Source organism: Ochotona curzoniae, unplaced genomic scaffold (genome assembly GCF_017591425.1).
Source record: "Ochotona curzoniae isolate NIBS_2020 unplaced genomic scaffold, NIBS_Ocur_1.0 contig_605, whole genome shotgun sequence".
Taxonomy (NCBI): Eukaryota; Metazoa; Chordata; class Mammalia; order Lagomorpha; family Ochotonidae; genus Ochotona; species Ochotona curzoniae.
This window is the reverse complement of record NW_024466491.1, coordinates 1,039,438-1,054,987: the sequence shown is the minus strand read 5'-3', so window position 1 is coordinate 1,054,987 and position 15,550 is coordinate 1,039,438. Positions and strand designations below refer to the sequence as shown.

General features: G+C 54.0%; 1 protein-coding gene across 2 annotated transcripts; it reads left to right on the top strand.

Annotated features, from left to right (window-relative positions):
* Positions 1–268: 268 nt before the first annotated feature.
* On the top strand, positions 269–14,665 carry SLC1A6 (solute carrier family 1 member 6). 2 transcript variants are annotated; one of them, XM_040990425.1, is made up of 9 exons: positions 269–493; positions 2,019–2,156; positions 3,234–3,438; positions 3,941–3,983; positions 6,079–6,422; positions 8,501–8,734; positions 9,662–9,856; positions 13,532–13,666; positions 14,469–14,665. In XM_040990425.1, the coding sequence occupies exons 1-9, from the start codon at positions 289–291 to the stop codon at positions 14,662–14,664; spliced, it is 1,695 nt and encodes a 564-aa protein (XP_040846359.1). In that variant the 5' UTR covers positions 269–288; the 3' UTR covers position 14,665. The 2 variants fall into 2 exon arrangements, with proteins under 2 accessions (XP_040846359.1, XP_040846360.1); XM_040990426.1 differs by lacking the exons at positions 3,234–3,438; positions 8,501–8,734; positions 9,662–9,856; positions 13,532–13,666; positions 14,469–14,665 and having other exon boundaries at positions 6,079–6,433.
* Positions 14,666–15,550: the final 885 nt, after the last annotated feature.

The window sequence follows — 15,550 nt, the reverse complement described above, 5'->3', positions numbered from 1 at the left end:
CTCTGTGTTGCCAGGCACCTGTGCAACTCCTTCCAGGACTCCCCCCACCAGGTGGTATTTATTGTGGTGACCTGGCCCCCTAAGGTGCCTGGCTAAGGCTCTGTGGGGGAGCTCCCCATCTCCCGGCCCTCACTGAGGACTTGGAATATCAACCATGTCTTGTCTTGTGGTTTTCCTTGTCCAGCCATCCCACCAGCCTGACGCCCCCTTCCTCACCCCTGCTCCCAGGCCCGCCTCTGAACCGTCCACCAGCGGCCATCGTCCAGGCTCCACCCTGCGGAGGACAAGATGAGCAGCCATGGCAACAGCTTGTTCTTGCGGGAGAGCGGCCCCCGGCTGGGTCGGGCGGGCTGGCTTGGGCGGCTGCGGGAGCGCCTGCGGCAGAGAGCGCTGCGCACACGCCTGCAGCTGCAGACCCTGACGCGCGAGCACGTGCTGCGCTTCCTGCGCCGGAATGCCTTCATCCTGCTAACCATCAGCGCCGTGATCATTGGTAAGCGCCTGGCTGCACCCCTCCACGGGCGCCTGCACCCCTCCACGGGCGCCTGTACCTGCACCCCTCCACGGACGCCTGTACCTGCGGCTTCCCCAAAGGCACGCCCGTGCGCACGCGCAAAATCACTGTGTGAGATGAAGGGATAGATTTATTTGATACAAAGATGTTGAAGTTCATGCTTACTTTGTAAGGGTTTATTTATTTGAAAGGCAGATAGGAGAGAGAGAGAGAAGAGAGAGACACTGCATCCACTGGGTCAGTCCCCACGGCCTTCCAGATCCCATAGCTTAATTGGGGTCCTCAGTTACTTAAGATACCCCTTATTGCCATGCCCGGTCCACATTAGGAGGAAACCGGGAGCAAGGACTAGGTCTTGAACTAGGATCCTCTGATGTGGTGTATGGATGTCCTAATCATGGCATAACTGCTGACCCAACACCTGCCCATCAGCTTCACCGTTAACTCCGTATTTTACAGATTTTTGGCACGTAGGTTTAAAAATTTCTTTATTTGAAAAGCAACGTTTCAGAGAGAGGAGGAGAGGCAAAGATGCCTTGCAATAGCAAGAGCCAGGAGCCAGGAGCTTCTTCCAGATCTCTCACGTGGGTGGCAGGGCCCCAGCACTTGGGTCAACGTCCGTTGCTTTCCAAGGCACATTAGCAGAAAGCTGGAGCAGAAGTGGAACTTGTTGAACTGACACTTGTTTAAGATGCCAGTGTTGGGCCCGGCACAGTGGCTCCGTGACTAAATCCTCATCTTGCAAGTGCTGGGATCCCATATAGATACTGGTTTGTGTCCTGGCTGCTCCACTTCCCATCCAGCTCCCTGCCTGTGGCCTGGGAAAGCAGTGGAGGACGGCCCAAAGCCTTGGGACCTTGCACCCGTGTGGGAGACCCGGAAGAAGCTGCTGGCTCCTGGCTTTGGATTGGCACTGCACCAGCTGTTGTGGTCACTTAGGGAGTGAGTCAGTGGATGAAAGATCTTCCTCTCTGTCTCTCCTCTTCTCTTAAATCTGATCTACCTTGCCGTTAAAAAGAAATAATTCTTTAAAAAGATGCTTGTGTTGCAGGCTGTGTCTTCACCTGCTGTGCCACAGTAGCAGTCCCACTTCCCTCATACTTTTGGAAGTAACTTTGGGCATTCAGTACGCACACACCATACATGTGCACGCCCAGAAGTTACAGGTGCACGTCAGTCAAACGGAAAAATGCACAGGTGTCCCACCGACACACACATGCTGGAATACAGCTGTGTGTATGACTACCGCCCCAGATGGAGACACACTCAAGCAAGGATAACAGGTGGAACCACAGATGCCCGTGTGTACCAGCAAACACATGGTCACTCACACGTGTGCACACATTAACACACAGGTTAGCAGGTCAGCACACGTGTACCTCATTTCCCCCCCGCACATACATCCCAGTGCCTGCCTGCCCTCCACCTACAAACACCCTTTCTCGAGATGGATGGGCCCTGCCTCGGCGACCAAGTGACCCAGACTCCCTCTCGTTGGCTGCAGGGGTGGGCCTGGCATTTGCCTTGCGTCCGTACCAGCTCACCTACCGCCAGATCAAGTATTTCTCGTTCCCCGGAGAGCTGCTCATGAGGATGCTACAGATGCTGGTATTGCCGCTCATCATCTCCAGCCTGGTCACAGGTGAGGATGTACAACCACGGTGTTGCTGTGCACGGTCCAGGCACACCCGAAGCCATGGCTTTCCTGCCATGCCCAGCCCCTGCTCAGACCCGGTTGCGCTCATGAACCCCACTCGTATCGGGCTCAGCTTCCCCTGGAGGGGGAAGGAGGGACAGAGGCAGCTGGGGCACAGGGCAAGGGCAGGTGTGCAAGGTTGGATGGGTGGAGATGGCAGAATTATTGAGAAATGCACCAGCTTGGGCTCCAGAGGGCATCCAGAGATGGAGTTCTCAGGTGTGGTGGCCAAGTTGCTGTTGGAGCACAGAGTGTCTGTTGTTTTGGACTTGGCCCACGCCATCGCCTGGATCGGAGCCTGAGTAGGATGGTTTCTTGGGTTTCCTAGCAGCAGAGCCTGACCTGGGGGTGGTTTGCACGAGGGAGAACGGCTCCAGAAGGGAGGATGTGAAGGCAGCAGGACCAGGTGGAGGAAGAGGCTAACTCAGGCTGTGTGTCTGTGTGAGCATGTGTGAGTGTGTATGTGTTTATTATGTGTGTATGTCTGTGTGTGTGTGTGTGTCTCTGTAAGCATGTGTGTTTATGTGAACACGTAGCTCTGTGTGCGTCTGTGTGTGCGCGTGCGCTCGCACGCTCAGGAGTTGCACAGCCTAGACCTTTCTTTCCAGTTCTGCTCCTGACCTGAGTCACGGGTCCTGGCTTCTGCTGACTGTTAGCTTCCAGCAGCCAACACCTGCAGATGCTGCTGAGGGTGGGTGGGTACCCAGGTCTGTCGGGAGGGGGCGTGTTTGGGAGAAGCTCACACAGGGGAGTGTGCGTCGAGGTGGACTGGAGGGAGGTGCCATCTGGGGGTGAAGGGTGAACAAGTGAAAAAGATGTTCGGGGTCCACGGAGGGGTGAGAGTTGGAAGAGGGAAGCTGGTAGGGCTGGTGGAGTTGTGCTTGGGATTAGGGGTGCAACAGAGCATGCAGGCCACCCTGGGGAGCAAATGGGGGTGGGCTGGTGGGCCATGGAGGGTGGGAGAGACATACACTGGGAGGAGGGGATGCCATGGGGGAACTGTGCTATTGTCCCGTCCCGCAGGGATGGCCTCGCTGGACAACAAGGCCACGGGCAGGATGGGCATGCGGGCAGCTGTGTATTACATGGTCACCACCATCATCGCCGTCTTCATCGGCATCCTCATGGTAACCATCATCCACCCGGGGAAGGGCTCCAAGGAGGGGCTGCATCGCGAGGGCCGCATCGAGACCATCCCCACGGCCGATGCCTTCATGGACCTGGTCAGGTGAGGGTCTCTCCTTGGGGATGGGGGGTTGTGACAGCCATTGATGGGCCCCTGTCTTCTTCCCTGTCACACACATCCATTCGGGTGGGCGGAGGTGCAGCCCCATGGGGTGGTGGTGGTCCAAAGAGCAGGTATTTGCTGCTAGGCTCCAGTGGAGGGTGATGGCTGGTGTGAGAGCAGTGGCAAGTTTTTGTTGGTCTTAGCTGTTCTCGCCAACTCTGTGTGGGTGGACAGCAAGCCCCAAGTTGGAGCAGGATGCTGGAATTAGCACTGGAGCTGGGACTGGAACCCAGGCCCTGCAAACATGGGTCATTGCTTAACCGCTCTGCCGGATGACCGCCACTGCCGCTAGGTTTTGCATTGGGTAATGTCGATGAGACACTTTGCTGAGCATCGGTAAGGCGTTGCCATGGTTACGGTCAGTATGGCCACTACTGACAAGGGGCCCAAGTTCTCTTTTTAGGTCTAACCTCTTGCCTTCCTTTTGGTGATTTTTCTGCAGAAACATGTTCCCACCCAACCTGGTGGAAGCCTGCTTCAAACAGGTCAGGGGGCTGCTAAGAGGCTGTGGGTGTGGCTTGAATGCTGTGGGTGGAGCTTAGAGGCTGAGGGTGGGGCTTTGGGGCTGTGGGTGGGGCTTTCTGGCTGTGGTGGGTGGGGGCTTATTGACTGTGGGACTTGGGGGGCTGGGGCGTGGTTTTCTGCTGAGTGCATGGCCCAAGGTGGAGAGAGGGTGAGAAGTGGGCCTGGAGTGAGGTGGGGCTCCTGAAGGAGTCTGGGAGGACCAGTGTGTTTCTCCTTCGTCTGTGGTTACAGGGAAGGACACAGGCCAAAGGCGACCTGGACCTGAGTAGAGTCCAGGCCTTGTGATCGCTGCATGTGGTTGAGGGGAAGGCCCCATTTCCACCCAGTTCAAGTTGAGCGTCGCGCAGGGGACTTGTGGGTGTCCGAATCTGTATTCATCCTTTTGGGTATTGTGTTGTCACCCCCCCCCATTCACGTGTTTAATTCATTAATTAAATTTTAATGAAAAGCTTTTCTTTATTTGAATGAAAGATCTCCCATCCACTGGTTCACTTCCCCAATGCCTGCGACTAACAGGATTGGGCCAGGTCAAAACCAGGAACTGGGAGCTGTACCCGGGTCCCCCATGTGGGCGGCAGGAACCCAGCTCCTTGGGTGCTGCCACCCAGGGTGTGCAGAGAGCTGGGATTAGAGGTGCTGCAGCAGGAGCTGGGCATTCCAGTGTGGACGTGGTCTCCAGTCGAGCTCACCAATCCACACACCTCACAAGGACTCTGGTTTTCAGCATCATTAGTAACCACAGTTGGGATGCACTACAGATTGCACCCATCCCAACCTCACCCAACCAGGCACGACCTACCCCACCCCCTGGCAACCACCGTTTGCTCCTTCATCCTGTGGTTGGGTTCCCGCATCGGTGCGATCAGACAGTTGTTGTCCTTCTGGGCCTGGCTGATTGCACTAACGCAGCATCCCTTAGGATTACCCAGTTGTTGGAAATGATAGGATCTCCTTCTGGTTTCCGAGTAGCAGTCTGTGTAGCATTTTCCATGGACCACGTCTTGTTTATCCTTCCATCCGTTGATGAACTCCTTATCACATGGATTTAAAAAAATATTTATTTATATTTTTTATTGGAAAGTTATATTTACAGAGAGAAGGAGAGACAGAAAGGAAGATCTTCTATCCACTGGTTCACTTCCCAAGTGACTGTAATGGCCGGAGCTGAGCTGAGCCAAACTGGGGTCAGGAACTTCCTCCAGGTCTCCCACGCGGGTGCAGGGTCCCGAGACTTTGGGTCGTCCTGCACTGCTTTCCCAGGCTACAGGCAGGAAACTGGATGGGAAGTGGAGCTGCCGGGATATGAACCTGAACCCATATGGGATCCTAGCGTTTGCAAGGCGAGGACATTAGTCACTAGGCTACCGTGCCGGATGCCGTCGATGGATTTTTTGCGTTGTTTCTGTGTGTTGGCTACTGCAGTGTGCATGGGCATGCAAACCTCTGTTTAGAACACAGATTTCATTTCCTTTGGGCATGTACTCAATGGGACACTAGCTCATAGGTTGCTTTGCATTTAACTTAAATATATGTGTGTGTGTGTGTGTGTGTGTGTGTGTGTGTGTGTGTGTGTGTGTGTGCATTTATTGGAAAGGCAAAATTACAGAAAAAGAGAGGGAAATCTTCCATTTACTGATTCATTGTCCAAATGACTGCTGGGCCTGGCCAAAGCTGGGAGCCTGAAGTCTCCCACATGAATGACATGGGGCCCAAGAACTTATATCATCATCTGGTACCTTCCCAGGAGCATGATCAAGGAGCTGGATCAGATGTCCTTGAACCAGTGCTCATGTGACACTGGCACTGGAAGTAGCAGCTGACTATAGTCAAAGCGGCAACAGCGACCCTTTTCATTTTCATCTTATAGATTTCATCTTTTCATATGCCAAGGCACCTCCATCCCGTTAGCCCTAATGGTTACAACAATCCATTCACTCCTTCCCCCATGCGTTGTCCACATCATCCATTCACCCCTTCGGTTTGGTCCAGTAGACTTCCCAGAGAGAGAGGGAAGCAGCAATTGGTAACCTCAAATCCAGTTTCTTTACCTTGCAGTTCAAGACGCAGTACAGTACCAGGGTGGTCACCAGGACTGTGGTGAGGACGGACAACGGTTCTGAGCTGGGCACCTCCATGCCTTCGCCATCCTCGGGGGAGAATGGAACTGGCTTCCTGGAGAATATCACCAGGGCCTTGGGCTCACTGCAAGAGGTGTTGAGCTTTGAGGAGACAGTGCCCGTGCCTGGCTCCGCCAATGGCATCAACGCCCTGGGCCTCGTGGTCTTCTCGGTGGCCTTCGGATTGGTCATCGGGGGCATGAAACACAAGGGTCGCGTCCTGAGAGATTTCTTCGACAGCCTCAACGAGGCTGTTATGAGGCTGGTGGGCATCATCATTTGGTAAGTTCTGGGGGGGCGAGGGTAAGTTGTGTACCCGTGGGGAGGGTGGAGAAAGATTTGGCTGAATAGCTTCTTGGGAGATGTCCGGCCAAGGCCATCCTTGAGTGTGTTGGTTGGCTTAAAAGTCACCGGCTCATTCATGTCATCTGGCAGTGGTCAGTTCACTGGTTTATTCTTTGATATATTGACCCAGCTGTCCATGAACCCATCTGGGCAGTCTGTCCAAGAGTCAGTTAACTTGCTTTTTCATCCATCTGTCTGTACCTTGAGGCATTGATTAATTCGCCTACCAACCCACTTGCTTATTCATATCTTCACACGTCTCTGCCGTGCTGTATTCTCTCGGTGCCTCTGTCACCCACCTGTTCGTTCATTCATTCTTCCACTGCTTTTGCTGAAGATGTATTTATTTATTCAAAACTCAGACCTACAGAGAGGGGATGGGAGAGACACAGAGAAGTCTGCCATTCGCTGGTTGCCTGCCTTCTTCCCAGATGGCTGCAATGGCCAGAACGATGCCAGGATGAAGCTACACAGAAAGGAGCTCCATCTAGCCAGGTCTTCCAAGTGGGTAGCGGGGGCCCAGACACTTGAATCGTGTTTGCTGCCTTTCCCAGAGCCGTTGGCAGAGAGCTGGGTTGGATGTGGAGCCACCAGGGCACGAACTGATGCTCATATGGAATATTAGCATTGCAGGTGGTGGCTTTACCCGATGATACCCAACACTGGCCCAGCCACTTTAAAAAAAAAATTATCAATTAATATTGGAAAGTCAGATTTACAGACAGAAGGAGAGACAGAGAGAAAGATCTTCCCTCTGCCAGTCCACTCCCCAGGGGGCTGCAACAGCTGGAGTTGAGTCAATCCAAAACCAGGAGCCCAGAAGTCTCCTTGGGGTCTCCCATGCATGCAGGTGCAGGGTCCCAAAACTTTGGGCCATCCTCAACTGCTCTCCCAGGCCACAGGCAGGGAGCTGGAAGGAAAGTGGAGCAGCTGGGACACAATCTGGTGCCCACACAGAAGCCTGGTTGTTGCAAGGCGAGGACTTTAGCCACTATGCTCCAGTGCCAGCCCCCTCTATTTTTTTTAAACACTTATTTATTTGAAATAGTTACCAAGAAGGAAGTAGGGAAAAGTGGAAAGAGAGAGAGAGGAGAGACAGACATCTTCCACAAAAGAGATCTTTACCTGCTGGTGCTCTGCGCAGATGAGGCAACTGCTATGGTTTGGCCAGAACAAAGCCAGGAGCTTCTCTTGGGTCTTCCGTGTGGGGGCGTGAACCCAAGCACACTTTTAGCACAGTGCCAATAATCCCTACCCGTTGTTTTATATCTTTGTGTTTCACTCACTCTTCCATGAATTACTGGATTTTTCTTATTTCAACGTGTGTATTTCTGTTGAAAGACAAAGGTGTTGATATCATCACCATTTGATAAAGTCACATCCATGTTATAACCGTATCCGATAAGCATATCATGTGAGGTTTGCAAAATACTTCTGCATCGTAGAATGGCTAAGCTGGGCTAACGAACACCGGTGTGGCCAACATCTTCATTTTCTGCAGTGGCAATTCTTGGTACCTGCCTAGAGATCTTGAAATAGACTAAATGTTATCAGAACTATTACATCCGTTGGCCAGTATCTCTCTCCCAAGCCCTCCCAGTCCCTGGTAACCCCAATTGTGTTCTTTGCTTCTTTGGATGTCAACCTTTTTGTCAGACAGTTCATGTCTGAGTATAGTCATGGAACAGACAAGGCTTGGAGGGGCGAGTGGGATGATGAAGTTGGTATGCCTTGGAGCTGTTGGGGATGTGTCTGCCGTGAGAGTGAGCTGTGGTGAGCGGCGAGGAGGAAGCAGGACAGATGCGTGGGTGTATGCGTGGGTGCAGGCCTGCTTACGAGTGTACGGAGAGAGATTTGGGGCGGAGTGAGGTCCTGCCTGACGGGTCCTGCTTGACGCCAGGGTCTCCCTAACATGGATAACACTTTGGGGGAGAGATGTCAGCTCTTGACTTGCAGCCGGGAGGGGTGGGGGGAGATCTTGAAGGGAACCCTAACAGGTGCACGGCTCCTCCCAGGTACGCACCGGTGGGCATCCTCTTCCTGATTGCCGGGAAGATTCTGGAAATGGAAGACATGGCTGTGCTCGGGGGCCAGCTGGGCATGTACACGCTGACCGTCATCGTGGGCTTGCTCCTGCACGCTGGTGGCGTCTTGCCCCTCATCTACTTTCTTGTCACCCACCGGAACCCTTTTCCCTTCATCGGTGGTGTCCTGCAGGCCCTCATCACTGCCATGGGCACGTCGTCCAGGTATGGCCTCACCTCCCATCCTCCCTAGGTCCATGCTGCAGGTCCCGTGGGCTCTTCTGGAAGTCCCGCCCTCCCTGCCTCCACCTTCTGGCTCGACACCTGGCTGGACCCTGCTAGCTGCAGACAGGTGCCAATTCCAAGGTCAAGATGGTTCCAGGATGCCCCGTGCACTGGGACATCTTTTGGCTCACGAGGTCTCCTCCACCCTGGAAGCTGTCCCTGGACATGCACTTGGATTCTGTACCCCCCCCGCCCCCTTTTTTTTTAAGTGGGTGTGCTTTGTGTGGGGGGGGGAGATTAAAAAAAAACCCTCCTTTTCCCTATCTCAGCAGCTAAATACAAAATTAGTTGAGAAAACGTCCCAAGGGCTAAACGGTTGAACAAAAATATAACTTTACAAAAGATGTATTGACTGATGAAAGATGTATACCTTTATGTATTTGCAAGGCAGGGTGAGGTAGAGACGGGTGGCAGTAGATACTTCCATCTGTTGGTTCATTCTTCAGATGCCCGCAGCAGCCAGCATGGGCCAGGCTGCAGGGCTGAAGCCAGGAGCCAGGGACTCCATCTGGATCCCCAGTGCAGGTGGCAGAGACCCAATTATTTGGGTATCATCTGATGCTTTTTTTCAGGCACATTAGTAGGGTAGGGCTGTAGAGAGCATCAGGCCCTGCTTGGGAGTGGCTGATGGGAGCAAATGAGCAGCACACACCACCGTGTGTCGTTGGCCTGAAGCTGTTGGCTCTAAGTGAGCCAGGAGCCCTGCCACAGTGGGGACTCCAGTTGCTGTGTTCTATCTGCAGTACCAGGAGTACATGTGCGCCTTTCTCAGACTCCGGCTTACACCTCGGTGTGCTCAAGAGGAGCCCTCCTTTGGCTGCCCTGGTCCAGCTCTGCACCTGTCCTCTCTTTCTCTCTACCCAACAGCTCTGCGACCCTGCCCATTACCTTCCGCTGCCTGGAGGAGGGCCTGGGTGTGGACCGTCGCATCACCAGGTTCGTGCTGCCCGTGGGGGCCACCGTTAACATGGATGGTACTGCCCTCTACGAGGCCCTGGCCGCCATCTTCATTGCTCAGGTCAACAACTACGAGCTCAACCTGGGCCAGATTACCACCATCAGGTGAGGTGTCACCTGCCCGACAGGTGAGGTCATGGTGGAGGAGGGATGAGGGAGCCAAGCTACCCGGGATGTGAGAGGAGCCTGCTGTGGGGACCCGGGGCTGACTTTGTCACCTGATGCTGTTGACAGTGGTGAGACACGCTGGGCGGGGGGCGGGGGGATTCCTTCATTGAATTTTTCAAAGCATGGCTGGTGCATCGTGATAACTCCAGGTTCGACGGTGAATGCACATTCCTGGGCCCGTGTCTCCTAAGTGTTGTCCAAAAGTCCCAGTAGCTGCAGGTGCAGCTGCCCTAACTCCCATGTCTAAAGAGTCACCCCCGCCCCCCCCGCCGAATCGGACACCTGTTGAACCTCGACTCCACACCACCCATGGGGAATTCCACCCAAACTTGGTCTTATGCACACGGACATGGGGAAGCCTGTGTGAGACATAAGAGAGTTTCAGTCCCATCTCGCCTAAGGTGTATCTTTCTGTGCTTTGCAGATATTTGAATATCAAAAAACACACCCTACGCACAACCCTTCCACTCCTAAGTATTTCACATGAGGCAGGGGAAGGTGTGGGTTTCATTTGGTTTGGATCTGCCAAGGTAACCTCAGGTGGGACGTGAAATTCAGTGACTGTGTAGTAAGCTTTTTTTTTTATTATTATTATTTTAAAGAATTATTTGTTTTTATTGGAAGGGCAGATTTTACAGAGAGAAGGAGAGAGAATTCTTTCATTTGCTGGTTCACTACCCAGAATGGCCACAATGGCCAAAGTTGAGCTAAAGTTGGGGAAAACCAGGAGCCTTTTCTGGGTCTCCCATGTGAGTGCAGGGTCCCAAGGCTTTGGGCTGTCCTCCGCCGCTCTCCCAGACCACAAGCAGGGAGGTGGATGGGAAGTGGAGCAGCTGGGACTTGAACCGACACCCGTATGGGATACTGGTACTCCAAGTGCAGGATTAGTGTATTATGCCACCGTGCTGGTCCTAAAGATAACACCAGCTTTTATATATATATATAATAAACATCATTTTGCTTTTGATGATGTTTTCATAGTTGACAGGGATGCATGCCCATGTAGACCAACAATTGTGGGGTTCGGGTTTGAGGAGTGGAAGAAAGTGGATGAGACGACTGCCTCCAATATCCTCTTTTATTCTTGGGGAGAGCAGGGGAGAGGGTCACTTCCTGCAACCCAACCGCATTAGTACCTGGAGATGGGAGACGGCCACCCGCTGTCACCCCAGGGTCCCCACTGTCACCCCAGGGACTCTGCTGTCACCCCAGGGTCCCCGCTGTCACTCCAGGTTCCCCGCTGTCACTCCAGGGTCCCTGTTGTCACCCCAGAGTCCCCGCTGTCACCCTAGGGTCCCTGTTGTCACCCCAGGGACCCCACTGTCACCCCAGGGTCCCCGCTGTCACCCCAGGGTCCCCGCTGTCACCCCAAGGTCCCCGCTGTCATCCCAGGGTCCCCACTGTGGAGCATGTTCCAAGGATACTGCTCAAATGATGTAGATGGTTCTGAGATGCTGTGGATCTCATTGCTCCAAGCTTGAGAAAATCCTTCCAAGGTCCGTTGGCTGACGTAGTCCACCTTAGAGTCTCCACTCACCCAGATACTTGTCCAGGGGAGCTGGCCAATTTGTTGTGCCCCTCTATGGTACTAGACATCCTCAGCAGGTCTCAGTAAACTGTTTGTCAGGTCCTCCATGGGCATCTGGCCGTGAGTCCACTGCAGAGGCCTGAGCCACTGAGGAGGCCCAGTGCTGACATATGCACTCCACAGTCAGACCACAGATTCTATGATTTTCACTGTGGTTGGAGTGTGAGTCCAGTGGGAGGGGAGCCCCCAAAGTAATCTCACCAGAGGTGACCCCAAGCTAACTCCTGTGTGTGCCAGCCAGTGTGGGTCCAGCTCAGTCCACCTACCACATCGACTTACACACACATACACACACACACACACACACACACGTACTGGTAGTTGCAGTTACCTGGTCAGCCCCATCTCATGTGCAAATCAATGGATGCTGCAGCCCAGCCTAACCCTGACCACTATACGCTTTGTGGGAACAGCAGCCTAGTTGGAGCGACTCCCAACAACCCCCACCAGGCCTGCCTCCGGCTGATTGCTTGCTTCTCTTGCTGAAATTCTCACTAAGTTTTATTTGTGCAGGGATATTTTTCCCCCCTACATTGGAGAATTTCTATGGCAGATGGATTCTGACTCAGCATAGTTTAGCGTGGGATTTTCTGACTTGATGACGGGGCCCAAGCACTCAGTGTTGCGTGGAAACAACCACACACGTACAATGAGAGGCCTTTCCTGGCAGTGTAAGGCGTGATCCTGCGTGGTCAGACTAGGCAACAGTGACAGCGGCAGCTTCTAGTTAGGGTGGACGCTACTGGCGTCCAGCGTTGTTAAGTTCGAATGGATTCAATGCATTTCCCCGGTTACAATTCAATATGTTTTCAATGTACAATGGCCTGGCTTGGTGGAGCTGAAATCTAGACTCAGGAATTCCATCTGGGTCTCCCATGTGGATGCAGGGGCCCAAGGCTTCGGGCCGTCCTCCACTGCTTTCCTAAGCCACAAGCAGGAAGTTGAATGGGAAATGGAGCAGTCAGGACACGAACGGGCACCCATATGTTCTCCTGGCACGTGCCAGGGGGAGGGAGTTGAGCCACTGAGCCATCATGCTGGGCCAGGCTGAAGCTAGGAAACTGCATCTCCATCTGCCTATGTCTACCACATGGGTACCAGGGGGTCCAAGCCCTTGGGCCATCCTCAACTGCCTTCCCTGGCGCATTAATAGGGGACTCAATCAGAAACGACCCAGACGCGACTCCCCCTGTGTGTGGTGCTGGTATGGCAGTCATAGCTTTAAATGAGCCTTAGCAGAGAGCTGGGACTGAACCCCAAATGGTTTCCTGCTAGGTCAGGACCTGCATTCGGGTTTTTTTTTTTTTTTCATCCATTCAGCGCTGTGAACATTGATTCTTTTGACTCTGAACTTGGCCCACCTTCCGGAAGTCCTTCCCCAGCACCTGGACCTAGCTATATATTTAGGTTTGCTTGCCGCCCCCTCCTCTGGGGACTGGCATGTGCTCCTGTGACTGGGACCCCACGCTGGGTATTTAGGATCCCTTTTATGGTGTCCATTCAAGGTATGCATCACGAGGTTTTCACAAACACGCATGTAAGAGGAAATGATTGAGACAGGTCAAGCCACACACCACCCATTCGCCACCTTCCTCTCTCTCTTGTAACTATTTTTGACACCTGCCATCTCCTCCTTTGGAACGATTCTCACCTAGTATCCCTTGGATTTGGAATCCCTCCATAGATACAGTCTCTAAAACTTGGCAACTTTGTTACCCTGGGGCTTGTCTCTTCCTCAAGATCTAACCAGCCTTGAACTTGCAACTTTGTAACCCGCCAGCCTTGAACTTGCAACTTTGTAACCCGCCATCTCCTCTTTAGACTCTAACCTCGTCCTGGCAAGCATCACTTCTCTGAGTTGCTGACTTTTTTTGGATTCCTTCCCTGAGCAGGTGCAGAAGTTAAATTGGCAGTGCCCTGGGCAGACTGACGGTCCCTTCTTCTTCTGTGTCTCCTGGTCTCTGTCCCCCCTTGTCCGTGTGTGTGTGTGTGTGTGTGTGTGTGTGTGTGTGTGTGTGGTGCAGTATCACCGCCACCGCGGCCAGCGTTGGGGCTGCTGGCATTCCCCAGGCGGGTCTGGTCACCATGGTGATCGTCCTGACGTCTGTCGGCTTGCCCACGGAAGACATTACGCTGATCATTGCTGTGGACTGGTTCCTGTGAGTGCCCCCTCCTGTGCCCTTCCTCGCCTAGCCCTGTGGGCGCTCATTCCAGTGGAGAGTTCTAGAATTTCACGTCTGAAGCTTTTTGTTTTATTTAAAGAAGCTTTATCTGTTTGAAAGAGGTACTGAAAGAGAGGATGAGGGAGGTAGAGAGAGAGAGAGAGAGAGAGAGAGAGTTACAGAGAGGGAGAGAGAGAGATTGTCCATTTACTGCCCCTGCCACCCCCTCCCCCAATGGCTGCATGGAGCCAGGAGCTTCTCCCGGGTCTCCCACGCAGGTGCAGGGTCCCGAGGCTCTGGGCCGTCCTCCAGTGCTTTCCCGGGCCACAGGCAGGGAGCTGGATGGGAAGTGGAGCTGCCGGGACATGAACCCGTGCCCGTATGGAATCCCGGTGATTTCAAAGCAAGGGTTTAGCCCTGAGCCATTGCGCTGGATCCCCCCGCCCCCCGAATCCTTCTTTTAAAATGTTAAGTATCTATTTGCTTTCACTGTATTTGACACCCCCAAATGCCCATCACAAGCCAGGGCTGGACCAGCGACCCGATCCGGGTCACTCAGGGTGGGTCTCAGGTTCCTGAGTCTTGGCCCTTCACCTGCTCTGCCTTCCAGGTGCACATGAACAGGGAGCTGCGAGAGGACCCAGGCCCCTTCCTTCCCGGTTCCGTAAACCTTTCAGCTCCCGACCCCTGGCTTAGGGAGGAGCCCAGAGTTAAGATCAGAGAGTCAGGGAGAGCAGAGATGGAGGGAGGGTACCTGATGGTTCCCTCTGATGGCGGCTCTCCCTCTGTCGTCCGCCAGGGACCGGCTTCGTACCATGACCAACGTGCTGGGAGACTCGATCGGTGCTGCGGTCATAGAGCATCTGTCGCAACGGGAGCTCGACCTGCAGGAGGCGGAACTGACCCTCCCCAGCCTGGGAAAGCCCTACAAATCCCTCATGGCGCACGAGAAGGGGGCATCCAGGGGCCGGGGTGGTAATGAGAGCGCTATGTGAGCCTGGGGGTGCGGTGGGCCACTGGAGGAGGATGAGGAGGAGCGTGGGGAGCAGGGGAGGGGAACACACAGCCGTGGGCTGAACACGAACACACACACACACACACACACACACACACACACACACACACACATCCTACATCCTGCCTGTTCAACGCAGAGGAGCAAGGAGCGAAAGCTTGACTCTCGGAGCGCCTGCCCAGCACCTGCAGGAGGTGGGGTTGGGGCATCATGGTGGAAGCTTCCTTTGGCTCTTGCGGTCCAACCACAAATGGATGCAGAAAACCCGCCCTAAGCCCCGGCCGCTGGTGGGCATCGTCCATGAACACCTGTTGCGGGTGTTGGATGGCCTGGGGAAGGCCAGAGAGAGGCTCAGCGCTCCGACCAAAACCACAACAAAACAACATTGTGCTCGCGCTGCTAGTTTGTTCCGTGCGGGGGTCCAGATGGCAATCAGCAGAAGAAAAAACAAATCGTGGGTGCAGGGCTCATGGGGTGTGCACAGCCCTTGGGGACCCAGCTGGGTGGATGTGGTACCTGGTGTTCAGGACCTGAGGTTTGCCCTGGAGCCTCTGACCCTCCAGGGTCAGTATGCTGTGCTATGGTTTCAGGCCAGCACATGCATTCATGCAGGACTGTCTGTTTCAGGGCTCGGAGGCTATGTTCCTCTGGCTCCCCGTCTTTTCCCTGGCATGGGTGGGGTGTGAGTGCCTCAAGCCCTCGGAATTCACCTTCAAACGCACACATTCCACGGTTGGAAATGGAGCAAGCGAGCTGTTCCTTGGCTACCCCCCTTTTCTTGCTCCGTTTGGCACAAGGAGGGCACCGGAGGTGGACGTTGGGCCCTTAAGCCTGCGTTTTCTGTAGTCCAAGTGGACCAAGGCCAT

Bases quoted from the DNA above. Each gene is read 5' to 3' on its own strand.
- SLC1A6 (XM_040990425.1), top strand. From the start codon at position 289: ATGAGCAGCCATGGCAACAGCTTGTTCTTGCGGGAGAGCGGCCCCCGG. The intron at 3,984-6,078 runs GTCAGGGGGCTG...TTTACCTTGCAG, and splicing joins TGGAAGCCTGCTTCAAACAG to TTCAAGACGCAGTACAGTAC. The intron at 8,735-9,661 runs GTATGGCCTCAC...TCTACCCAACAG, and splicing joins GCCATGGGCACGTCGTCCAG to CTCTGCGACCCTGCCCATTA.